At 39.0% G+C, this 27,225-nt stretch overlaps 1 protein-coding gene across 13 annotated transcripts in view; it reads left to right on the forward strand.

Annotated features, from left to right (window-relative positions):
• PTK2 (protein tyrosine kinase 2) overlaps positions 1–27,225 on the forward strand; it is a 375,599-nt gene that overhangs the window by 259,479 nt on the left and 88,895 nt on the right. For 9 of the 13 annotated variants that reach the window (XM_074943797.1, XM_074943800.1, XM_074943801.1 and 6 more), the window contains 4 exons: positions 508–560; positions 20,452–20,535; positions 21,780–21,797; positions 26,481–26,537. In XM_074943797.1, coding sequence (XP_074799898.1) covers positions 508–560; positions 20,452–20,535; positions 21,780–21,797; positions 26,481–26,537 — 212 coding nt within the window. The remainder of the gene's footprint in view (positions 1–507; positions 561–20,451; positions 20,536–21,779; positions 21,798–26,480; positions 26,538–27,225) is intronic. The other 4 variants (XM_074943791.1, XM_074943793.1, XM_074943792.1 and 1 more) reach the window with 2 other exon arrangements.

Below are 27,225 nucleotides of genomic sequence, written 5' to 3' on the forward strand. Positions count from 1 at the left end.
AAGCTTTCGTGAGCTACTCATGAAAGCTTATGCTCAAATAAATTTGTTAGTCTCTAAGGTGCCACAAGTACTCCTTTTCTTTTTGTGAATACAGACTAACACGGCTGCTACTCTGAAACCTGTTTTCATTTTAAGTTTCCAATATGTAATTTAAAAAGTGGACATACTATTGAATTAGGTAAATAAACTGATGCTGTTTAGAAATGTATTTTTAAAATTTGTTTGGTCAAATTTGTTAAAAACAAGCTTTTCTTGAATTATGCTTATGTCATAATGAATTTCTGTGCTTTTTAAAATGGGCTTCTTAAAGCATTCCCTTCACTCTTACTCCCCCAGGTGGACTTAAAATGGTACATTCCTCTTTTAATTTTCTCCCCCTCAAAATTTGTCTCTGTGGAAATGGACTGGCTCTACTAATTACAGTAGGTGCCCTGTTAGAATGAATTCACAGTGTATTCAACCGTGAAGAATGTACAGCATTCACCGATTTAAACCTTTATTTTACAGGCTGGCCAACAATGAGAAGCAAGGAGTAAGGTCGCATACAGTCTCTGTATCAGGTAAGGACCATTAAAAGTATACATTTGTTCATAAAGCTAGCAAATATTTGGATGGTGTTTTACACTTGTGTAAATATAGCTCACTTCTTATTGCATTGCTACTAATTTTCCTAAGACCTTAGCTTTGCTTCCTTCCTTGTGGAGTTTCTAAAGAAAAACAACTTTTTGTAGCTTTCCTACATACTGTTGTTTATAAGACCTACCAGTTGTAACTATATCCTTATTTTTAAGTATACAATATAAAGTCAGAAAACTTCAAAGCAAAGCTAATTTTAAGTACTAAAATTTGCAGTGGCTTAGAAATATGCTAGATTGTAATGGCTTTTAATTAATTGTGTTTATTTACAAATTACTACTCATAATTGAAATTTGTAATAGCTGTAATGAAAGGAAAATAGGCAATATAAAAACTCCACAGTCATTTTTTTTTGTTTTCTGAGAGAAGTGGAGATCATTACTAGCTTGCTTTTTGTTGCTGCTGTTTTGTGCAAACCACTATTTATATTTTAGATATTGAAAAGTCACTGAAGTTAGTCTGAGCTTTGGGGGATGAGAGGATGTGAGGAAAAACATAAATACATATTCGCTATTTTATAATAGTATGGAAATAATAGATTCCTAATTCCTTCAGCATGTAGCAGTTTCACGGTTTGGATAGAGCTGCTGTATTTATGTAAAGCTTTTCAAGATGACATTGGCTCTCTTTGAAGGGATGGACATTTCCTCAGAGGAAAATGTAAAAGTAGTTGAGAGTCCCTCTGCAGGATACACCATCTTCTTGATGCACAGGGATTTAGATGTGTATTGCCTAGTAATGGTTATATACCCGTGTATAGAGAAGCTTTACAACACAAGAGAATATGATTATTATGCCACACTACTGTAGAGCTATATTGGTTGGCCACAGGCCTTAGGTACCAATTTTGGGACCAAGTGGGGTTTACAATGGACATTGAGCTGCAATCTTAATTATAGAGAGGCTACAACTTTGCCATAATATTTTTCAACTTGTCACAAATTGGTGGCATGCACAGAAGAAGCTATGGAGTTCGTAGCTCTAGTTGATGGTCCATCATGCTATGTAGAAAGGGCACATTGGTATTTGGTTAGTGTGTCTCTGATTAAAGCTTTTTTGAGACTTTAGCCTTTTTAAAGAACATTATATTAACTCTGCTTCTGCCTGATATTACTCCTTCTAGGTGAAATACTCCCCTCTTTGCATAAAACCCAATTAGACAGACTTTTGTGCAGGGAAATAAGCATGGAAAAGGAGATGGAATTAATACACATACCAAAATGGCGGGCTGCCACACAGCATCACCAGGGCTACTGTTCCAGCCCATTCACTTGAATAACAGCATCTGATCCTTCAGTGTCGACTAAGCAGGGTTTGGTGGCACTAGATCCATATAAGCCTGTATCCTGCAGCCCCTTCCCCAACCAACTAAACAACCCTCTAAACTAAAGTGAGACACCCCACGTGACTCCTCCACCTAAACTCCCTCAACACAGCCACATGAAAAACCCAATATATATATAAAAATAAAATTAACAAGTGCACATATCACATGATGAAGCCTTCGAGTCTGTCATGGAGGTCATGGAAATCACGGATTCCGTGACTTTCCATGATCTCTGTCACTTCTGCAGCAGCCGGTGCTGGCTCAGGGGCTGCAGCAGTTTGGGTGTGTGGGAGGGGGCTCAGGGCTAGGGGCTGGGGAGTGCTGGGGGGGGGGCACTTACCTTGGAGTGAAGGGCTCCCTGGCTCCCACTGGCATGGCCCTGCAGCTCATAGGTGGAAGAGGGGCCAGGGGGTACTGTGCGCTGCCTGCACCCACAGGCCTCACTCTTGCAGCTCCCATTGGCTGCAGTTCCCGGCCAATGGGAGCTGCGCAGCTGCCGCTTGTGGCAGAACTGGGAGTAGTGCACAGAGCCCCCTGCCCCTCTGCCACCTAAGAGCTTCAGGAACACGTGGAGTCAGGTAGGGAGCCCCTTCCAGCCCTGTCAAACCCCGCCCCCCAGCACCAGCAGGGGTCCTGGGCCACGTGCTGCTGCCCCTGCCCTCAGCAGCAGTGTGGTCCCAGACCCCCTTCCCCACCACCCACAGCACCCCCGGACCGTCCTCCCCACAGCACTCGCATCCCCCCACCCAAGTTTTAGTTAGGGGTATATACTAAAAGTCATGGACAAGTCACAGGTTGTGAACCCGTGACCTGTCCATGACTTTTACTAAAAATACCCGTGACTAAACGTAGTCTTACTCATGATCTGTGTGGCAGGGTGACGTCAGGGTCCTGCCATACCCCATCCCAGATAGAAGCAGAAGAGAAGTTCTCCAAGCGGCCTAGATTGTCTTCCCCTGCAGCCAATCAGGGCCAGGGGGGCCGTATAAGAGGGAGCAGCAGACACAAGAGTCAATCAGTTGCTGCCTGGAGCTGGAAGAGCAAGAACTGTTCCTGGCTGGCTGGAAGAGCAGCAGGACCATGGACAGCTCGGTGTGGGCAGGGACCAGGGGAACTAGGAAGGATCTCCTGCCTCTGGATGCAGAGACTGAGCAAGGACTGAGCCCAGGGAGGGCTCCAGGAAGACAGTGTCTCCAGGGAGGAAGCCCTGGGGGTGAAGGGCATCGGAGTCTTCCCAAAAGTGGTGGGCGTGGGGGCCCGGCCCCTGCCTTCCTACTTCCCCCAGAGACCCCTCCCCTTCACACCAGGGGCCCACCCTCGCCCCTCCTCTTCCACCAGAGGCCCTGCCCCCGGCCAAGCCAGAGGAGGGCCAGGGACCCCCACCCACCCGTGGAGAGGGGAGCTGAAAGCATCCCCCTGCCCATGTCCCCGGGCGCCCCACGCAGGGCAGGTGGGGGGACCCAGGCTCCCCACAGCTGTGGGTGTGGCTCTTACCATGGCCAGGCTGTGGCTCTGAGGACCCTCACCCCCTCCCGGACAGAGCTGGGTCAGGGAGAGCCATGTGAGCAGCTGTGGTAAGCTGATGCAGCATCATGGACCCTCCACCTCCACCTGCCCTGGGCCGGGCGGGACTCGGGTTGGGGGCTGCTGTCAGTCTTCCCACACCATGGGCAGGTGGAGGGTCTGCATAGCTCCCACAACAGACGGGGCTCCACACTGGCCTGGCTAGGGGGTGGGGCGTCAAGCGGAAGAGGAGTGAGGAAGGAGACAGCCCCCCTGGCCTCTCCCAGTTCCGGTGCTACTGCTGGGGATATGGCCCCATTCCAGGGCCGGGAGAGGGTAAAGATTGTATACCCCAGAAGGAGTTCATTCTGTTTCACCTGCAGACGGTGTGTGACGTGGTTGGAGGGCTGAGTCACTGAAGCCCCACCAAAGAAACCATCGACCAAGGGGGGGGCGCTCACAAGAGGTGGGTGCCACTCTGATACAGCTCCACAAACTGAGACTGCAGACACTCGACCAGGGGGTGCTTGTAAGAGGCAGGTGCCAGCCCATTTATAACCTGTTGTTCTAACCCTTGTACTCACATGCCTCTCCATCCCCAGTTACATTATATCTGAATTAGTGTGAATGTCTCTGGGCAGAAACTTGCCTTTGATTTGTTCTCTAAAGCACCATGCACACTTACGGAACTATATAAATAGGTTGTTGTAGTAATGTGATCAGATGTTTTGGTATGATGATGTTATGGTCTTCTAACCCCATAAGTCTGGTGTTTAGGGTCAAATGTAGATATGAACGGGAGACAGACAAGCAGTGCTCTGAGACCAACGGCAGAGCATTGCACACTTGTGCACACACAAACAGAAATAGTGTGTGGACCTGTTGTTGGGAATCACTTCTCTAAGTCATTGGCCTGTAAACTTGAAGAAACAACGGTGGGCCTAACTAGTAGAAAACAAAACAATTTAAACCAGCAAATCTCTTCCCCTCCACCCCGCTAAGAAAGCCAAACAAATTTTGTATTTTTATACTATTTTGTTTTTATTTTATAGTGTTTCAGGTCATCTCATACTAAAACATTGTGCCTTTGGGTTTCATATTGAGTTATAAACCACCCGAAACAATGACACTGCACAAAGATGATTCATGCAATCCTGCTTATTACCGATTTGGAGGTTGAGGGGGAGGTACTCTTTCCTGTGAGGTGACATGGAAGACTATCCAATACTTTCTGACCTTTGTTTACCCAAAATAAAGTCATGTTACATGTCCTCTGTCAAGCTTGGCACAGATATCTTAACACTGAATTTATACCATAGACACAGATTGTTAGCATGTAAGTATGTGGTATTTTGGACATATTTTTCCTCAGGAGATGTTCTCTTTGAGCCTCCTGTGCTCCCTGAATATATTAATGTTTCATGTTGACACATACAAGTAGCACTCTTGTTGAAATCTGTATCTGATACATGGTACTGAACAATGAAAGCAACAGATGTGCATAATGCTCAGTTAACACCAGAGTTGCAGATCAGCAGAGGCTGACAGCTGACAGCATCCAGTGCAGAACCATCTGTGGATGATGCCATAGTGAGCTGCAGAAAAAGAGCTTTTCTCTGATGACATTTTAATGCTTACATCCAGAGGTTTCAAATAAGACAGGCCTTTATAGCTATCTAACAGCTGTACCCTCCTTCACGCACTTAATAGCTTGAAAGCATAAATTCACAACTTTGTTGCTTGTTTTCATTGACATTGCTATTCTTTGTTTAGTATTTCCCCAATATTAGAACCTCAGTAGCAAAATTTGAACTGGAGATGCAACAAAAAATAGTTATATCAAAGTTTGCCAACCAGCCATATTTGTAGTTTTAACACTCTTAGCTGAGAAGAACAGTTTCAAAATGATTTCTCTACAAAGCTAATGAGGTACTGATTATAGCTAAAGACCAGACACTGCCATTATTTGGTTTGGGGATGCATTACATGTTCAAATGCATATGTTAAGCCAGGGGTGGGCAAACTTTGTGGTCCAAGGGCCACATCTGGATATGGAAATTTCATGCTTGGCCATGAATGCTCACAAAATTGGGGGTTGGGGTGTGGGAGGGGTGAGGGCTCTGGCTGAGGGTGTGGGCTCTGGGGTATGGCCAGAAATGAGGAGTTGAGGATGCAGGAGCGGGCTCTAGGCAGGGGGTTGGGGTGCGAGGGAGGGTGAGGGCTCTGGCTGGGGTGCAGGCTCTTGGGTGAGGATGAGGGGTTGGGGGTGCAAGAGAGTGCTCTCGGCTGGGACCAAGGGGGATCAGGGATGGTGCAGGGGGTTGGGGCACGGGAGGGGGCCAGGGGTGCAGGTTCTGTGGGGCACTTACCTCAAGCAGCGGCATGTCCCCCCTCTGGGTCCTACGTGAAGGCACAGCCAGGTGGCTCTGCGTGCTGCCCTGTCCGCAGGCACCACTCCTGCAGCTCCCATTGTCCGTGGTTCTCGGCCAATGGAAGCTGCGGGGGCAGCGCTTGAGGCGGGGGCAGCGTGTGTAGGAGCAGGAGGGGGGACATGTTTCTGCTGCTTCTGGGAGCCGCGCGGAGTGGGGCAAGGCCCCAGTCCTACTCCCCGGCTGGAGCGGGGCAAGCCCTGAAAGCTGCTCCCCAGCGGGAGCTCGAGGGCTGGATTAAAATGTCTGTAGGGCCAGATGCGGCTCCCGGGTCGTAGTTTGCCCACCCCTGTGTTAAGCCATTGGCTATACAATGTTAAACTGTTTCTGCAAGATTTCTAGCTTTTTCCATGAAATATCTGACACTCCCTAAAGTGTGTTTGGCCCAAGTGAAAGCAAGCACCACCTTTTCCATGGTATTTTGGCATTCCAAGGTGTTCAGAGGCATAGAGTACATGAAAATGAAAAACAACAAGCTGGAAAGTTACCTGATGTTTTTCTAGCCTTAAGCAACAAGGTTCCTTTCATACTAAGGTGAATGAGCAGGTTGGTTCTAGAAACCTCTCACCCATAGTTGGAAGCAGCATGGTCTGGTAGATGGCAGGGATGGGAGTCAAAAAATGTGTGACCTTGGGCACATCACTTCACATTTTTGTGCTTCAGTTTCCCCTCTGTCTTGCCTGTTTAGATCCAATGCTCTTTGCAGCAGGCACTGTCTCTCGCTGTGTGTTTGTACAGTGCCTAGCACAATTGGGCCCAGTCTCAGTTGGGGCCTCTAGGCATTACTGTAATACAAATAATGAATACTAAATCTTTTTCAGTCACAAGTCACTAAATTTATCTATACATAGGCATATTTTACTTAATGTACTTTCTTCAACCGGATTACAGATTAGTTGTGACCGTGTTGTTGTTTTGGTTTTAGTTATTATGGAGCCACAGAAGTGACTCTGCATCATAATCCCAGTTTTCATCCACCTTGTGTGTTTCATGTTGTGCTGCTGGCAAACTGATACTGTATGTTTGGTATCAAGATAAATACATCTAATTTAAAAGAAGTAACACATGAGTTCACTAAAATCGTGTTGACTATACTGCAGGCTGTTCTGCTTGGAGTCTTCCTTAGCAAATGGTCTAGTCTAGTCTACAAGAATTTGTCTTGGCCAGCAATTTGTTTCTGAACAGCAAATATTAGCTTTAGAAAAGACATACACTACTTCCAAAAATAATAATTTATTCACTCAGTTATACTTATTATATAACTCCCTTCACAGAAATTAAATTAATGCATCTTCAGTTTACTTACGCCTGTTTTAAATATATTTCTTCTAAATCTATGTATCTTATTCATCCTTTAGATGAGTATGACTAGGAGTATTAATTACCATGCTTTTATCTCCTTGTGGTCAACCTCTGGCCATTTTTTGTGCCTTGTTAATGCTAGGAAATCCATAGGCAGGGATTCTCCTAATCCTAGCTGTCCAAATCTCTCATAGGGACTATTCCACAGGCACAATGTAAGTGGAGCTAGAGACCATGGCCTCCCCGGATTGGTGCTTTGGGCCCATTGAGCATGGTCCATGCTTTTTAGTGTGGAAACTTCTTGATCAAGAATGGCCACTCACACCCACATCCCACACACTATTCCTTGGTAGAAAAATATGTATGCAGGGAGGGAATGTTGCATGGAGCTGTAACTGGCTGGAAAGTGGACTTGTAAGAGGAAATTAATTAAAGATCTCATTTAAACCCTCAAAATAGGACTCTGTGGTAAAATTTAAGTGGTTGAGCAGCTGGCCATATGCTGTAGTGGTGAACTTCTTCCGTAATGAAATACAGCTTTTGCAGCATTCATAGATTCACAGATTCCAAGGCCAGAAGGAACCATTGTGATCTAGTCTGACCTCTTGTATAACACAGGCCATAGAACTTCCCCAAAATAATTCATAGAGTCTAACTTTTAGTATTAGTATGTGCCTATTTAGAGGTGGAATTGAAGTGTGACCAAATCCAGGTTTTTATGTTTTAGTCAAGAATGAAGTACAAAACGCAAGCAGATTAAACCATATTGGTATAAAGTAGTTTAATTTCTGAAATCATAGGGCATTTCCCTTTAATGGTGAGATGAGTGGCTTTCTTTGAGAAATATACTGTGATCTATGGAAATTGAAGGTGCTTATCACCTGCTGTAGTGACCCCCAAGATAACTTACTAATTTTTGCTGTAAAGTCATAGTTAGATTTATAGTAGTATAATTTTAGTCCCTTAAAGTACATATTATGACTGAACTCTCAGTAACTCAGTATATACTAAGTTACTGCGGTTCTGTCCTAGTGTGCTAATTAAGGGGTGGAGCCTCAGCTGGTGTAAATTATGAAGTCCATGGAGCTATGATAGTTCACACCAGCTGAGGATCTGCCCCTAAAACTTCAGCAATGTTATTCAGAACTTTGAATTTCTTTTCTACATCTTAAGGAAAGAAGGGACGTAGAAAGAAAATTCACTCTTTATGTGAGGGGGTTGAATCATTTTAGTTCAAAAGATTTAGCATGTGTTACAACAAATATGATTTAATTTGTATAAAAGAAACGAACTATGGATGTTTTCAGTTGCTTACTGTAGATCAAAATGAAGCCAATCAAATGTTCATATTTTGATACATAGTGTAGGAAAAGATGTCACAAGCTAAGTTAATTTCAGTATTATAGCACCTAAAATAAAAAACTGCTTTTAATAATGATGCAGATATGGCCTGCAAAAGTGTGGGAGTAGGGGGAGACCAGGCTAATTACAAGCAATGTTAAGAGCTCAGGGTGAAGGGCAAACAAGATTTTATTTAAATTTAACATTTGCTGGCAAAGCACAGTGCATTCTCTGTTTTGTGACCCCTGTGCCCAAAATGAAAGTCTGTCTTCTGCTCAAGTCTGAAAGACTTTCTTGTGTAAAACTTACATTCCCACAGAATTATTAAACTGTAATTGGGGAAAAAGGTGGTTTTTGCCCACAGCTTAAAAAGCTTGACTTTCTGACATATGCATTTTATCAGGTCACTTCAAAATGAATGTGCTGTTTGGTAACAGAATTATTTCAGTGGAGAATTTTGAAGCCTTAAGTGTTTCTTCTTTGCACTTGTAGCTATATTTGGTAAAACAATTCATATTATTTTTTTTTTAGTTTCAGAATTACCTGAAAATACCATGCTTAATAACCTAATGAAACACTCCTGTGATTAAAAAAAGAACCTAATCCTTGTTCTGATGCTGGCTCCCTCTGTGGCCTTCAACAAGGCACTAGTCTCTGTGCTTGAAGTTGATATCTCTTGAGAAGCGTGAGATGAGTTAAAGATAGGCATCAACTATGAAAAGCAAACTTCCTTGGCTTTGTTGATTTGTGTCATAACCTTAATATTATATTTTAAAACCAGGGCCTGATTTACCACTGTGTTATTCTATTGAAGTTACACTAGCATACAACTGGAGCCAGGTGGTGGCGCATTATTAGAGGTTTCTTCCAGTTGGTCAAATTCTTCCCATATGTACATGGACATAATTTCCTTTGACTTGACCAGGATGGACTTTTGTATATGAGACTGATTATTAGATTGTGTTGGGGATTCCTATCCTTTTTCCTGTGTTGCCTGTCCTTTTATTTTCCTGCTTTGATACTTTTTCTACCAAAAACCTGTCCAACTTGGGTGTGTACGTGTGTACATGTCATGTGTATGGGTGTATTTATACACACACACACTGAGGAGTTACTATTGATTTACAAGTATGGTATTCATTCAGTACAAATATATAAATATTTATAGGCACCTTGAAATTCAGTATATTGCCCCAATAGATTGCAGTTTGTATTATTATGATCTGTTGTGGCGTTAACTTGCTCTGTTTACAAAGCTGGGGGGCGGGGAAGAGGGTTTTACTAAAAAAACCCCAACACTTTATGAATTTATGAACATATATGTGATCTAGTTGGTATTACTGAAAGGTGGTGGTACTGTTCACATTTGTAGAATGTTAAAATCAATTATTATAACCTATTTAAGGAGGACCAAATGGGCAAAAGGGGAGGGAGAGAGTAGCACTCTGTCAAAAATGGCATTGCCTGTTTCCAAGTCACTGACAACTCCGAAGAAAATGATTTTGGATGCTTATGGGTCAATGTCCTAATAGAAAAAGTACAGGATGGGGTATTAGTTGGTGTCTGCTACAGACCACTAAATCACACTAAGGAACAGGATAACCAGCTCCTTACGCACCTATCTATAATTTGTACGGTGGGGAAACTGTGATTATGAGAGACTTCAATTGGAGTGACATATGTTGGATATCTCATGCTGCAAGTACTAAAACATCCTCGGAATTTATTATTATAGATGACGGTTTCCTAACTCAAAACGCACTCCATCCAGCACCACGGGAGAATCCTGTGTTATACCTAGTCTTGAGAGAGAAAGAGGAATTGATCACAGAACTAAAAATTAATTGTAACTTAGGCAGTGATCATGACTTGATTGCATTTGTAATGTGTAAGTAGAGTAAAGTCCAAACCAGTAATATATATACTTGGAGCTTTAAAGGGATCAGCTTTAAAGGGATCACAAAGCTGAAACAATTATGAGCCAAATCGGCTGCAAAGAAGAGTTTCATCAGAAAAATGTGAATGATAATTGGGAATCATTTAAGAACCACTTAGTAGATGTCCAAAAAGCCACAATCCTTCAATCAAGGAAGAAGGCTGTACTGGTTAAAAAAACAACTTGGAAGAAAGGGGAAGATAGTAATCTATATAAATCAGAAGCTAGGAATTTTAGAAAATTGATAAGAGAAGTAGAGATGCACGAAGAGAAACCTATGGTCAGCAGAGATAAGGACAATAATAACATTTAAGTATATTAGGAACAGAAAGAATTATAATAGTGGTATTGGTCCATTGCTAGATGGAAATGGTAGAATTATCAATAATAATGCAGAAAAGTCAGAAGTGTTCAGTAAATATGTCTGTTCTGTATTTGGGGGGGGGGGGGGACAATGATGTAGTCATATTGATGATGACGACATTCTGTTCCACTAGTATCTCAGTAGAATGTTAAACAGCAGCTACTAAATGTTAGACAGCAGGTGCACATAACTTGCATCCAAGAGTTTTAAAAGGGCTGTCTGCGGAGCTTGCAGGATTGTTAAATGTTCATTTTTCAATAAATCTTGGAACACTGGGTAAGTTTTTCAGAAGACTGGAAGAAAGCTAATTTAAAAAGGTATTTTAAATTTTTTATTTTAAAAAGGTAAGCAGAATGATGTGGGTCATTATAGGCCTGTCAGTCTGACTTTGATCCCAGGCAAGATAACAGTGTGTCTGATGTGCCATTCAGTTAATAAAGAATTAAAGGAGGGTAATAATGCGTATCAACATGGGTTTATAATAGATTTTGTCAAACTAAATTGATATTTTTTGATGAGATTACAAGTTTGGTTGATGAAGATAATAGTGCTGATGTACTAGACTTCTGTAAGGCTGTGGTACCATTGTTGTGCTGTGGTACCCCACAACATTTTAGTTAAAAATCTATAACAATATAAAATGAACGTGGCACACGTTAAATGGATTAAAAGCTGGGTAACTGATAGTTCTCAAAATGTAATTGTTTTTCAAAACATTAATGCAAAGGTACAATAAAAAGTCAGCATACTACACGTATATTACTTATTCAGAATCAGGCTAATATTCAGAGAACCAAGTTAAAGATTCTGGTATGCTGGCTGGGGAGTCCTCCTCCTCTGAGTACACTAAGAAGGGTGACCAACTTTCTAAATACCTATCCTTTTTGGCAATTCTCTTGTGCACATACTGAATGTGAAAGCTTTTTTGTTACAAGAACAGTCTATATTTTACTATGCCACAATTCCATAAGAGGAAGTCATATTTTCCTAACATGAAATACAAAGTTTTGCTGCTAACAATAAAAAAAAATTGTCATTCTGTTTAAAATATAGATCCTATACTGGCACATTAAGTAAGCATGTCAAGGGATGACTTGGAAGCTGACATAAAATAAATCAGTAATTTATAAAAATTTTCTTTACTGGTTTATATGCAAATTGCAGATATATATAGATATAGATATATATTCCCTTTCCCATGTAGAGATCCACTCATCCAGATCAATTTCTTTGTCCAAATCCCTCTCCCACCTTTTCATCTGGGTTGTTTTCTTATATTCATCTTTTTCAATTAAAATTATATGTATCTTAGAAATTAAACCTTTTGTTCCAACTTGCTCCTGGATCAGCTTCTCAAATGTGGTTAGTGTCTAAATAGACATCCTTGTACCCAGATTTCACAATAAAACATATTATTTATGCATGTTTAAAATATGGGATGTTTATATTATTTATATGGTTACATAACTCTTGGTATTACTTAAAATCAGGACCCAAGAACACCTGTCCAACCAAATTGATAAATGTCAGCTCTTACCCACAATGAATAGTCATTTTGGTATTTGCTAGAGATAAATTTCTGATTATTAATGAAAGTAACTAACAGAGAGGGCCTTGGTGACAGGAATTTTCAAAGCTGCTTGGTGATCTGGATGAATGGGTTATTTTTTATTTTTGGTGTCGTACCTTTATTTTTAACCAAACAATCATGATGAATAGCAGTATTTTGGCTCCATTCTTGTTCAAGGTTTACCCAGTGTTTGGTCTAATCTGAACTTAGCTGATCACATCTTTTAACTGTGATGCATAATAGTAATAATAATTAATAAATAATAAACTAGATTATGGAAAGCTACTCCACTCCATTTTTTAGGCTTATACAGAACATTAGAATTCACCCTTTGTCTTTTATGTTTCCAAATAAATTTTAATAGCGCATCCTGCCATGTTTTTAATGTCATATCAGGGATACCAATAGGGATACACTGAAACAAAAACAACTTCGGGAGGAAATTCATCTTTACAAAGGCTGTACGTGTTAGCCAAGAAATTTAATATTTGTTCCGTTCCTCAAAGTGTATTATTATTTTATTCCACAGTGGAGGGTAATTTTCCTTAAAAAGTGTTTTATTTTTCTCCACAATATTTTTTCCAAAATATTTTAAAGATTCCTTTACCCATTTAAATGTATGTAGCTGACAACTGTTTGATCCTTTCAGGAATGTTAATTCTTAAAATTCCAGGTTTATCGTAATTTATTTTGAATCCCGATACCTCTCCTGATTCCAAAGTCAGTTGTTCTATAATTTTTAATGAGGCTCTTGATCCTGCAAATATAACATGATGTTGTCAATGTACAAATGTATTTTGTGTTCTAATCCAGAAAACGTTTTGATGCCCATAACCAAGGGGCTGTTTCTCATGCTTATTGCAAATGGCACCATTGCCAAAGCAAACCCTAACTCATACCCCTAGAAAAATTAAAAGAAGGAGATTGATGACTAAAGCAGATCTCAAAGATGATTGTATAGAGTCAATACGCCCATAGAAAACTAATTTAAAAAACCAAATCTTACCCAGATTTGTCTGAGGTACTCCCAACTTCAGCCTGTTAAAAGCTTTCTCAGCATCCAAACAAAGCAGCACACAGGAAGAATTGCTAGAATTAATATCATAGAACAAATGCACACCTCTTCTGATATTTATCAGCTAGATGCCTGCCACCAACAAATCCATATTGATCCGGGTGAATATATTTCGGCAAGATGAAACTCAATCTGTTTTGTTAGCACCTTGGCATAAATTTTAGTATTCACATTAATTAAAGAAATAGGTTTGTACAATTGGTAAGATCTTTTCCTTCTTTAGGAAAGAACTTTTGAATCTTTACAAGAATCCAGAGTCTCGTTTCCCTGCTTTATGCCATTAAACAAGTCAGTTAAAGTAGGGACCAGCTCCTGCTTGAGAGCTCTATAATACTTCCCAGAAAACGCATTGGGACCAGGAGCCTGATTAGATTTTAAATTCTTAATTATAACTTTAACTTCCTCTACAGCAATTTGCCTATCAAGAGCTACCACATCATCCTCTGAGAACTGAGGTGGTTTCACTCTTCTTAAAAATCTATTTATAAGTTCAGGATTTGGTTGCTCTGAAGCATACAAAGTAAGGAAAAGGTTAGCAAATATTTCAGAGATCTGTTTGATGGCAGTTACTAAATCTCCCTATTTATTTCTAATCAAATCCTTTTTCTTTTGTAACTTTCTGGCTAAAAACCTACTAGCTTTATTGCCTGTATCATAATATTTTTGTTTAATATATCTAAATATTTGTTCCGCCTTACCAGTTTGTAACAGGTTAATCCTCCCTCTTTTCTCAGTTATTTTCCTATACACTGTTTTAGATTCTGTAGATTTATGTCTGCCTTCCAAAACAGAAAGTTATTTAACCAAACTATTCTTTAAGAGCTCAATTATTATAAAGGCTAATGCACAAAATGAGTTACACCTAGCAGGGGACATAAAAGGCAATAAGAAGAGATTCTTTAAATACAGTAGAAGCAAGAGAAAGACAAAGGAAAATGTAGGTATTCTACTTAGAGGGGAAGGAGAGCTAATAACTGATTACAGCAAGAACGATGCGGTGTTTTAATCCTTCTCTTGCTTCAGTTTTCACTAAAAGGATTAATTGTGACCAGATGCTTAACATAATTAATATTAACAACAAGGGGGAAGGAGCGCAAGCCAAAATAGGGGAAAAAACAAGTTAAAGAAAAAATTAGGTAAGTTAGATGTAATCAAGTTGGCAGGGCTTGATGAAATTCATCCTAAGGTACTTAAAGAACCAGCAACAATCAATCTTGGAAACATTATTTATTATCTTAGACAACTCATGGAGGACAGGTGAGGTCCCAGAGGACTGGAAAAGGGCAAACATAGTAAGTGTCTTTAAAAGGGGGAACAAAAAGGACCTGGGGAATTAGACCAGTCAGCCTAACTTCGATATCTGGAAAGATACTCGAACAAAATATTACTCAATCAATTTGTAAGCAGCTAGAGGATAATAAGGTTATAAGGAATAGCTAGCATGGATTTGTCAAAACAAATTCATACCACACCAGCGTAATTTCTTTCTTTGACACGGTTATTAGCCTAGTGGGTAGAGGAGAAGGTGTGATATATCTTGATTTCAGAAAGGCTTCTGACACAGTCCCACATGACATTCTCATAAGCAAACTAGGGAAATGTTCTCTAGATGAAATTACTGTAAATTAGGTCCACAAGTGGTAGAAATACTGTGCTCAAGGAGGAGTTATCAGTGGTTTGCTATCAGATTGGGAGGACATATCTAGTGGAGTCTTGCAGGGTCAGTCCTGGGTCCAGTACTAGTCAATATTTGTATTAATGACATGGATAATGAAATGGAGAGTATGATTATAAAATTTGCAGATGACACCAAGATGGGAGGAGTTGTAAGCACTTTGGAGGACAGGATTAGAATTCACAAATTGGAGAATTGGTTTGAAATCAATAAGATAAAAGTCAATAAACACAGGTGCGAAGTACTTCACTTAGGAAAGAAAAATCATATGCACAACTACAAAATGAGGAATAATTGGCTAGGTGGTAGTATTGCTGAAAAGGATGAGGGGTTATAGTGGATCACAAATTGAGTATGAGCCATGTGATGCAGTTGTAAAAAAGGCTAATATTCTGGACTGTATTAACAGGAGTTTCCTGTTGTACGTTGAAGGTAACTGTGCTGCTCTACTTGGCATCAGTGAGGCCTCAGCTGGAGTTCTGGGTGGCACACTTTAGGAAAGATATAGACAAATTGGAAGGAGTCCAGAGGAGAGCAACAAAGATAATAAAATGTTTAGAAAACCCGACCTGTGAGGAAAGGTTAAAAAACTGGGCATGTTTAGTCTTGAGAAAAGAAGTCTGAGGAGGGAATCTGATAGTCTTCAAGTATGGTAAGGGCTGTTGCAAAGAGGCATGTGATCACTTGTTCTCTATGTCCACTGGAGTTAGGAGAAATAATAGGCTTAATCTTCAGTAAGGGAGATTTTGGTTAGATATTCGGAAAAACGTTATCACTATAAGGGTAGCTAACGCTGAAATAGGCTTCCAAGGGAGGATGTGGAATCCCTGTTGGAAGTTTTTAAGAACAGGTTAGACAAACATACCTGTTGGGGGAGGGGGGTCTAGGTTTACTTGATCTTGCCTCAGCACAGGGGGCTGGATTTAATGTCTTGAGGTCCCTTCCAGCCCTACATTTCTATGATTCTGTATGCCCTAGGCATTTTTTTTTTTGGGGGGGGGGGGGAGAGAGAAGGGGGGAGTTCTATGCCCTCTGTTATACAGGTCAGACTAGATGGTCACAGTGGTCCCTGTGGCTTTGGAATATATGTATTTTTGCTGTCTAATGTGGTGCCCATAACTAGCAGTAATTCATCTAAATTAAATAACTCAATAATTTTAAAACTACTTTTGCCCCAAAACCCTATGGGAGTCATATGCATTGTCAGCTAACGTTACATGGAATTTCATTATTAGAAAACAAAGGTTTTTTAATATTCTTTATTTCACAGTAAAAAGAGTGCTTATCCAAAAGTTTTGGAATGATGGCAATAGAGAAGTTACATAGACTAGACAAATGCATTAGTAGTATGTGTATATCAGGCAATGTTTACTAAATTGTAGGTAAAGTAATGTGAAGTATACTGGCTCTACAGAACTGTAATTACTATTGAATAGTAAAGACATAACAAAAGTCTTTGCAAGTAAATGCCATATAAATGTTGAAAACTAAGGGTCTTATAAAAAAGTGAAGAAAATCCCTAAAGCTCCTTATGGGTTGTCCCCAAAACTTAGCTCCAACCATTCATGTAGACAAGAATAATAGGTGGACACTGAAAAGAAACAACTTTGTATTTGGAAGCTTTACAAACATATCCCACCATCCTTTTTTTCTAGAAAGGAAAAATGATAGATTTCTATTCAAACGGAAACATTAGCACAGGCATAACTATTTAATCACAAGCAGCGTTTCAACATGTATATTGTTAAACACATCTATCCATCTACATGAGAGGAGAAATGATCAGGTAGGAAATTCGAACAAAATACACTAAGAGCTTTAGTCTGGTCTTACTCAAATTGAGAGGGAAACGTTAGACAAAAACATTCTTAACTACTAGTATTTTCAGTTGCTTGTCTCCATTAGGATCTTTTGCCAAGAGGATTTAGACACCAACGCTTTAAGATTTTCTGTCTGCTGCTAATGTGCAGTATCTTACTACCTCATATTAAAAAGGTTATATTAGCCTTCTTGCACACAAACTGTGTCGCAGTGCAGTGAATTCTCTAAGTCTACTAGTAGGCATCATTCTTGATTTTTAAATGCTCTCCGTTGTATATGAATCCAGCTGGTTCACTGTTAGCACTAGACATTGTAACTGCCTGAAGAACCATGCGTGCATGTTTGTCTGTAGGAGTGGCAAAGAGGAGAATGGCAAGTAGGGTGAATTGAGAAGGAAGGGAGGACACGAGCAAGAGAGAGAACAGGGAGATCTGAGAAGTAACTAGAGGAAGAGAAACAGGAAGAGTAGATAGGCAAGAAGACTGATAGCATCTTGATCACAGGTGAAGTTGTACCATACTCCTGTAAACCAGGAATATCCTCTTCCTTCTTGTTCTTTCTAGGGTCCTTTGGAATAGTTAGCTGTGGAATATAACATTTTCTTGAAGTCGTGGTGAACTTTCAGTGGTTTGTGTAATTTGCAGAAACCTGTGATGAAATTATAGCATTTTAATGCTAAATTTGACTTTTAAATAGTATTGCATAGATTTTGTGATCCAAATTACTTCTGAAGGAATCCTTTCTTCCTGCTCTTGTCTCTCCCCTCTGCTCCTCCCTATTTCATCACTCTCTTTGTTGCAGTGGGCTTACATCACTCATTTGAATGGTCACTTTTTGCACTGCTTGTAGTAATGTTGCAGTTTATGCCTAGAAGTGTTCGGATTTTTCGTTTAGGGTGCAGACCTTTATTAAATACATTGCTTATATAAATTTCATATTGCTGAAAAAGTTTAAAAATAAATAAAATGGTTTATTCCATGATAATTTGTTGAAAGTATATGGCATTTAATTTTAGTGAGCTGCTCTTATCTAAACTCAACTCTGCTTTCACCCAGACTTAGAAGCTTTATGTGCACTCAGTTAAAAGCTAAGAATGCATAGGAGTGTCAGTTTAAATGGCTGGAAGTTGATGTGGAATACTTGGAATAGCTCCAGGTGTTGTGTAAGCTCCTGAAAGTAGTTAGAACATAAAAAACAAAATGACCAAATGAAAACCCACAAAATAAACCTTTAATCTTTCACCAGTTTTAATTTGATACCTGATCATAAAGGCAAAGTTTTAAATTGCAGTAATTTATATACAGTAAACAAGTAATGGATTGAGTTTTTCTTCCCAAATCACCAGTTTAAATCCAGACCAGGGTGGTGGTTATTGAAAGCCCTTTCCATCTGATTGCTGTTTCATAGTTTATGTGAAATAGAATGATGGTTTCAGTCAGGGTCCTAGGGAACAGATGTTCATATAACAAAACCACCATCACAAGTAGCTGAATTGTCTACAATCTCAGCAGAGAGGCCAAGGATTGAACTCTCTCTCCACGTCCTACATATCTTGCATTGCCTCTGGCCACTACATGTCTGTTCTTCAGTTTCAGCCACAGGCCTTTGCATTCCTCTACCTTTTTATGATTCACTTAAAAAAATACTAGTAGGATTACTTTTCCTTTAGCACATTTAATATTTTATAATGAATGTTAGTTAATTCTGATTGTTCATATTGATGACTTAGATGCAAACTCCTCTAGACTGTTGTAATAGTTGAAAATTGTGTTGTATGTTTTTAAAAAGGTGATTTCCCCTTCATCTCTAATATCTTGTATGCCATATATAATACTGATGTCATACTAATTTAGTCCATAATCTACCCTTTCCTTGAATCTCCATGAGTCAAAAATATTGAATATGATTGTTTTGCCTGATTTTATTGAAAGGTATATGTGAGAAGATGACAAAGTATTTGCATTTGTTTGTAATTACCCTTTCAGGCTTGTTATAGTGGTATTTTTGTTATTCTTCAGGGTACAGTATAAGGCTTACCCACTTGTTCCGTTTTTTAATTAATTACCATCTCAGCAAAAAACAGTTTGTGTATAATTTTGAGTCACCCATTCAATTTGTGGGTTTAAAATCGAGCATGAGTCATCCAGATGCCAGTGATGAACATTATACAACAAATAATTTTGCACCCTATATACCTGCCAACATCATGTGACCAAAAATTTGCATAAAATCGCACAAATTTGCATAAAGTGTTTCTGATAGTGTGGGAGCTTGCTGACGAAACCACAATCTCCAGTTAATTAATTCTATGCCTTCCCATTTCAGCCTAGCCCCATATCTGCCTCATCAATTAATTCTGTGCTCCTCAGCTCCACATCATTTTTGTACCTCTGGCCCCCCATTATCTGCCCTGTGACTGGCACACTTCTGATGTTCCTCCACCTCTCCTAGGTTCTTTTTCCTCACAGCTCCAGGGGTGATACTGCACCTCCGTCCCCAAGTCTGGCGGATATAGCTCTAGCACGTGTTCTTGATCTTCCCATCTTGTTTCCCAGGCTTAGAGTTGCTGAGGGAGAGGCAAGGGGAAGCGTGGAGGGAGCAGCTGAGAGGAACCAACTCATTACAAGAAGAGAGGAGGGAAGAGGGAGCAGAGCAACCCCGAGCTGCTGGGATTCCTCCTCCTTTTTTGAGTTCCCTTGTGATAATGGTATTGGCGCCTCCCTCTTCCCATCCGCCCCTCAAAACTTCTAACAACTCCTGAGGAGAGGAAAAGAGCTCTTCTAGCCATATGCAGCAGGTCTCATTGGTTGCTCCTCCTAGGGAGATGGGAGAATGAGTAGGGGCAATAAGGGGGGGGGGGTTTGTTCAAAGACCCTAGATATGCTGGATCTGACTTCATAGAGGGGGATCACTCCAATAACTGATTTCACAGGAAAATACATTCCAGTGTTGTTTTGGGGTGAGTGTTTTTCATGTTCATGTTACCTGTATTGTGTGAAATGTTTGTTTTTGTTTTATCATCTTCTTGTAAGATTCCAAGAAATTGATTGTGTCCTTATTAGAAGAGTGGCTGCCATTAAAAAGATAGAATTTGCCAACAGTTACCACATAATAGCAGAGCTTAGGAAGGGGATTTAATAAATTTAATTAAATATCAGAGAACCAGTTCTTCATGTGCTTGATAATGGTTGGCAAATGTTGAGTTCTTAATAGATTCTGCCATAAAGCACTTTTTCTAAAGTGAAACAAAAAGAAAAATAATTTATTTCTAAGGTGAGGAATCCACTGTAACATAGTAAATATAGTTTATCATTTTAGAAAATTCAAATATACATCATGCAGATGTAGAATTGTAATATAAATCTTTTGATTTTACATTCACGCTTGCAGAAGTGCTCTCAAGTTTGTTTTCTTTTGTTTCCAAATAATTTGTTTCTGTTTTTCTCTTTCCTTTTCTTGCCTCTTTGTAAAGGAGTCAGTCACTGTCAGCATAAAGTAAAGAAAGCTAGGCGCTTTCTCCCTTTCGTCTTCTGTTCCCATGAGCCACCGCCTAAGGGTACTGCACTGCTCTTTGTACAGGCTGCCTTATTAACCCAAAATGGAATATACTAACTCTGTTACTGTTTGTTTACAATTTTACTCCAGCCTCAGGTAAACAGAGTTCCAAGAATAATCACGTTAAATTTCTGCTGTCCCCTATAATTGGATCTTCAGTGAGATGTGTCATATACTTGATACTATTGTTATAGGAGAGTTTGTTCTGTCGTATGTGACTGTGGCAAATGATTTAGTAATTTTAATTGTACAGTTGCTCAGCCACAAAATCCCTCAGCTTCCTTCTTTCAGTGGTAAACTTGGATTGCATTCTTGGACCCCTGATATAGCATGCAAATGAATGAAATAGGATAGCAGCAATAAATGTAATTTAAGATTACATACTGAATTAAAGAGTGAACACAGTGATGCTGGCTGCTGTGTACTCATCCAGTGTTGTCTGGACAGTTTGGGCTGTGTGGGGAAAGGGAAAATGGATGTAATAATATGTGCATTAATTTTACAATAGAAATGTGCATCTTTAATTTTATTTGTAATTAACGCTTAAAATACATCACATTCTGGTATGGATATTTGGTATGGCATAAGGCCTATAGACTAAATCCAGAATATCAGTGTTAATTTGAATAAGTGCCCTATGGACTTGTTCCATTTGTCATTATTTAAAACACAGTTTCATATAACTATAGTTTGTTCAATAAAATGAATATTAAGTTGTTCCGTATCTTGTCAATGTCTAAGCAATAGCATAATAATACATCCAATATGAAAGCGGTAGCACCAATTCTAAGTATCTGAAGGTATAACTGTATGTACAAAGCTTTTAATGGCCAGATCCTCAGCTGGTGTAAATCAGTTTTGCTCATCTGGCCTAGGAGCTTTATCTTGGTAATGGAAGCGTCATATAAAATAAAAAATTGACACTTTGTAACAAAATGAATTAACTGGTTCCCCTCCTAAATTCGATTGTTGTACTTCATGCAACAGTCACTAGCCTACATTTAATTGTATGCACTGAAAAGTTTAAATACTCCTCCATATCTTGAGTTTTAGGGGAAATGTCTTAAATTCCACTACCTTTCTGGTTTCTCTTGAGCTAAGTGTATAAGATAACTGCAGTTTTGCTATATTCTTGGTTTATTCATGATTTTAATAGTGTATATCCTCCCCCCTCCCCCTTATCTCTCTGTCCCTTCTCTCTCCCCTTTGTTTTTCTCTCTCCTTGCATGCTACCTGGATCTGCAGATGAAATTAGTGGGGACGGTAATATGTGTTTTCTAGTCTATGTCTTACTAACATGCAATATGCGGCCTTTATATCCATATACAACTAATATGCATTTCAGTGATCAATTTTTATACAGATCATAGTATGAAAAAACCCCAACATGCATTAGAGATCAGCTGGTATAGTCAAATATTGCACCTTATGAAAACAGCGCTACTGGTATTATCTGCTAGGCTGGGACTGAATAAGGAAAACATTCTCAAATACTGTATGCAGTGGGTTTTGTACCATTTTATCAATCATGTTATCAAGTATGAATTGCATGTGTTTGCAGTGAGACTTTTGGCATGGAGCAGAGGAAGTGTGGGCTTTTCAAGAGTGTTGGTTCGTTTTGATGAAGATAACCGGCATAATGTAGACAAAATGAATTAAGTAACTTTTCTTCAATGAGTAACGTCAATAGACATGACACAAACTGGTAAATGATTCCATCAGGTGATGCTTTCACTTCAAAGGCATGGTAACATCAAAGTCCTCTGCTGCCCATTGGTCATATGCCTGAAGTGAAGAGAAGTTGTGCAACACAGAGAAATTTAGATTCAGCATATGGAATGTTTGGCAGGTTTTAGGCGTGAAACCACTAAGTTAATGGCAGAATCTTTACAGTTATTCTTAAGATGGTGGAAATTGTAATAATAACTTTATACCTAAAATACACTTTGTCCTGTATTTTCAAAAATGAGTAGTGATTTTGGGTGCCTCACTGTATGGATGTCCCCTTTGACACACTATTAAAGAAGCCTAATTTTCCATAAAGTGTTGAGCAGCCACACTCTGAAAATAAGTCCGCTTTAAGCAGTCTCAGATTGGACATCCAAAATCACTATTCATTTTTGAAAATCTAGGGTCACTTACATAATACTATTGAGAAATCAGACTTCCATCACTGAGTCAATAGTCCATATAACATAATTAGGAAACGAATAACTCCCTGACCTCAAACAAGTATCAACAAGAGTATGAAAAGTGACAAAAATTAGAAATAAAAGATAATGACGCTCCGCTGTCCCCTCATTAAAATGTTCAGGAAGTGTTAACCAACTTTTGCTTAGTTCTTTTGGATATAAATCATAGTAAGGTAGCACCACTTAAGTTTTCTGTCTGCCCTTAGAAATCTGTTAGCTTAGTGAGGGCTATTGACCTAACAACATTTGGTCATATTTCTCTTATAAACTCAGATGTTACACAGCTGTTCTTCCCTTATGTGCTAACCTTACTAATCTTTTACAGTAGGTTATATGTATGTTTCATTTCATGTTATACATTAAAGGCAATAATAAATACTTGAAAATGCTCTGAAAGGGGACAGTCACGCAGAACATTTCAGAGAGAACATGAATCTAGTGTATGGAACAGCCGTGATGAACACAGTTTGCTGAGATGGGTTTTTCTAGAGCCTAATTTAAAAAAAAAATCTGGATTAGCAAGTAAAACTCTACATAGATATCCCTATTTTAACTACCTTATATTTTTCTGAAAGAGACTTGTATGCGTTATGTAATCTGAATGACTCCTGGGTTGGCTGTGTGTTTTTCTTCTATAGAGGTGAGAAAGTGCAGAGCTGTTTTTGAGGCACTAGCCCTGTTTAATCCCTTATTTCTGTACATTGTCAGGGGCATCAAAAATTGTGTGGTAGGAAATTCTATCTATGGGGACAACGTTACTATCGTAGATTTTAAGGACTAAAGAGAGCATTAGAATCATATAGTCTGAGCACCTGTATAACAGAGTGCAAGGAACCCCACCCAGTAACTTCTGCAGCAAGCCCATAGCTTTGTTTGAGCTATAACTTGTCTTTTACAAAGATGTCCTGTCTTGACTTAAAGACTGCAAGTGATATCTTGGTCTGAGCCATTTGAAAACTGATGGCCACCAATACCCCTGGACCAGATTTTAACAAGAATGGTGGAGGTTCCCACTGACTTCCAAAAAAAGTGCTGAAGACTTGGACAAACCTTTTACTATACCTGTATTTTCTGTACCGTCTAAACTCTGTCAGTTGTGTAGCAAGAAATTTGGTCAAACTCCTGAAGACTAATTTTGCTTAATTATTTACATACATTTAGTGCACGTTGGACTCATTGAGACTCTATTTCCAGTTCAACTTGGACAATGTATCGGAATCCTGTAAAGTAACCTTCTGCGACATCCTGGCTAATATGTCTTCATTACACACTTCCTGATTGAACCTTGATTGTTAGTCTGTAGCAAGAAAGGAACTGATGTTGAGCACAGTTGGGACCCTCAACTGCTCCCAACTTCTATTGTTGTCTTTTATTCTATTAAAAGAAAGCAGCTATTCTTGCTTTTTGAACCCTTTATCACATTTTATAAGTATCACTCCGTATTTTAATGTGGTGATGCATTTCCAACTATCAGTGGGACACCGGTCTCAAAGCACAGGATTTATTTGATTCCTCTTGAAGAAATTTTTAAAACCACAGTAAACTCAAGTCATTCTTCTTGTCTCTTATCCATTCTATGGTATCTCCTCAACAGCAGATAGAGTAGCTGTCATCAATCAGAAATATTTATCCTGACAAGCTAAAATGATCTCGCCATGTTATTGCAGGAAAACAGAATGCCATATCTCAATACATCAACATTATAGGAAGTTAAATGTTTCTTTTCCAATGGATGCTAATTCTTTAGATTTGCATTTCTCAAACCAAGGCTGGTATCCTGGAGAAGCATCATATCGGTAGCGAGAGAGAAGTAAATGAGCCAAGAGAAAATGGATAAATTAATTTTTCTTTCCTCTGGTGCATGTTTTCAGTTTACACTCAGCAAACTCTTTTACCATCCATCAAATATTCAACACATGATTCTGTTTTGTGGAGTCCTGAGTGGAAGTGACTCATCAAGAAAAAAAAATTAATGAAATTCCCCTGCCAATGTGCTTTATTTTTCTAGAACACAATATATTTCAAGAAGAAAATCTCTCTCTTACAAATGCCTTCATCTGGTAATACCTGGGCTAAGATTAGGGCACCTAAGGAAGTGGGCCTGATTTTCAAAGATGCTGAGCATGCAGCAGCTCCCATTAATATCATTAGAAGTTGCTGGATGCTTAGTACCTTTGAAAATCAGGCCATTTATTTAGGTGCCTAAATAAGAATTCAGGAGACTAACTTGAGACTCCTTTCTTTCGAAAATCTGGACCCTTTTGTGTATATTTAGGCAAGGGCCATTATGGCAGAGCTTTAGAAATCTTACAAGCATACTTGACCTGCTTTTGTGGGTTAAATTTATGCTCCGTGGGAGAATTAAGTGTCCGGTTGTTAGGGAAATGAGCACTTGAGTAGCTGCTTTCTCACTGAAGGTGCTTTGGGGCAGGGAATGTATCTCCTTGTATAACTTTGTCACCTAGATTAGAACATTTTGGGAGTTACTGTTACATAAACAGGCTTACCAGAATTAAATGTTTATTTTTTATAATTTTAACGGATAATATCAATGTTTATTTAAATATTTTTTATATTTTTATAGATTTAAATTTTCACAATTGCACAAAATTATGGGTTTCAAGCATTTTTTTATTTTTATAGATTTAAATTTTCAGAGTTGCAGGAAATTGGGAGGACGATAATTATTTAATGACAGTAGATGCTGACATTCAAAAAATTAAAGCTTTATAAATGTTAAAACACAAAATTGTCAATTTCACAGGTCAAAATATACAAAGTAAATATCCTTAAATCAAATTTTAATAAGTTCTTAAGTGGCATTTTTCTTACTTTGCCTATCTGTAAATTTTGGTTATTATCAATGGAAATAATTTTACCTGGTTGGAGAATGTATGGTGAAATCAGTGTTTACCAACATTTATTGTAAAAATTTAATACATCCAAGCCCATATATAAACAAGTGCTTAAACAGGGAAAGGGAAAGAAAAGTACTGTCAATTTTCTTAAACTGTCAGCTTTTTAAGAACTGACACTTCGTTAGAAATTTTCTATTCATGAGGTACTGTTTCTCACCAACGAACTTGGAGAATAACATCTGGCTAGTTGTCGAAGTGAATTTCCAGGAAACTATGTAAACTTAGATTAACAGGGAAATAACTATTCCAAAGAGAGAGTACCAGCTCGAGGGATTTTTCTGCCCTACACAAACTGGGAAATCTACACACCTCATGACCTACAGACAATCACATAGTAAACAGTATGCATTTTGCTGTCCTTGGACACAGTCTGTTCTGCCTGTGTGACACAGCAAGAACTGCAAAAGCCTATCTGATTTGCACTTCACCAAAGAGAAAGGAGTTTAATCTCTTGATATGGGCAGTCTCTGTCCATTGTTAACATTTGTTTTTTTATTGAGGAAAATCTCTATAAATGATATTGAGAGGAATTATTTATTAAAAAGTCATGAGCTTAGACTAGTTGATCTGAATTATAGAGTTAATACATTAAAAAATGCATTCTCCTTTTATTCCCTCAGAAACAAGGATGTGTACTGAAACATAGTGGACAGTGAGGTCATCGTAATTTCTGTGCACGTGCAGAGTTTAGTCATGCTATCTTAAATGCATTTCCGCAGTGGTATAAAGTGGGTTGTTAAGTACATAGCAGCTTTTATTTGTGGGAGGTGGGATAAAGATTTTTTAAAATTGTTAGCATGTCATTTTCCCGAAATTCTCCGATTCCTCCTTTACAGAAACAGATGACTATGCAGAGATTATAGATGAAGAAGATACTTACACAATGCCCTCAAGTAAGTACACTAGTTAATTTTGGAATATTCTTACTTGACTGAAAAGCTTCTTAGATTGCGGAAGCACTAAATTGCATTTCAAAGCCTCACAAAGAAAATGTTCTTTATGTGAGATTATGTTCTGAGGCCTCAGGAATTCTGCAGCCCTTCAAGCTCAGTCTCTAAAGCAAAGGTAAACAAATTCTGTGATATATTTTACTGTACTCAATTGTATTACAGTAAAATCCCATCTCATACCAAAACACAGCATTTTCAATTGTGTTGATGACATGGAGGAAAACACATAGCTCTTGTGAATCGATGTCTTCAAAGGCAAAAGGCTAATACACCATCTGCTGAAATTATTTTGTTCCATTGTCGGAAATTGGAAGGCTAGTGTTAACTACCCTAAAATGAAAATCTGGTGTTAAAAGTTCTGGAAGCAATTTATGTTGGGATTGGCTGTGTAATTTTTTATTGCTAACCTGTAATAGGATAGTAACAGGTACATGGATTTGCAGAAAACTCTCACTTCAATCATACCTGAAGCTAAGGAGTGGGATGATGGGGGGAAAACCCAGTGACATAGTTAAATTCATACCCATGTTTTAAACTCAGGAATGTTCAAGGGTATGATTTGCTTAAGACTTCTGCAGTCCTGGTTTCTGGTCACAGCGGAGGGACATTTCATTCACCACTTAGGCATTCA

The sequence above is a fragment of the Natator depressus genome, chromosome 2 (assembly GCF_965152275.1).
Source record: "Natator depressus isolate rNatDep1 chromosome 2, rNatDep2.hap1, whole genome shotgun sequence".
In the NCBI taxonomy this organism is placed as follows: domain Eukaryota; kingdom Metazoa; phylum Chordata; order Testudines; family Cheloniidae; genus Natator; species Natator depressus.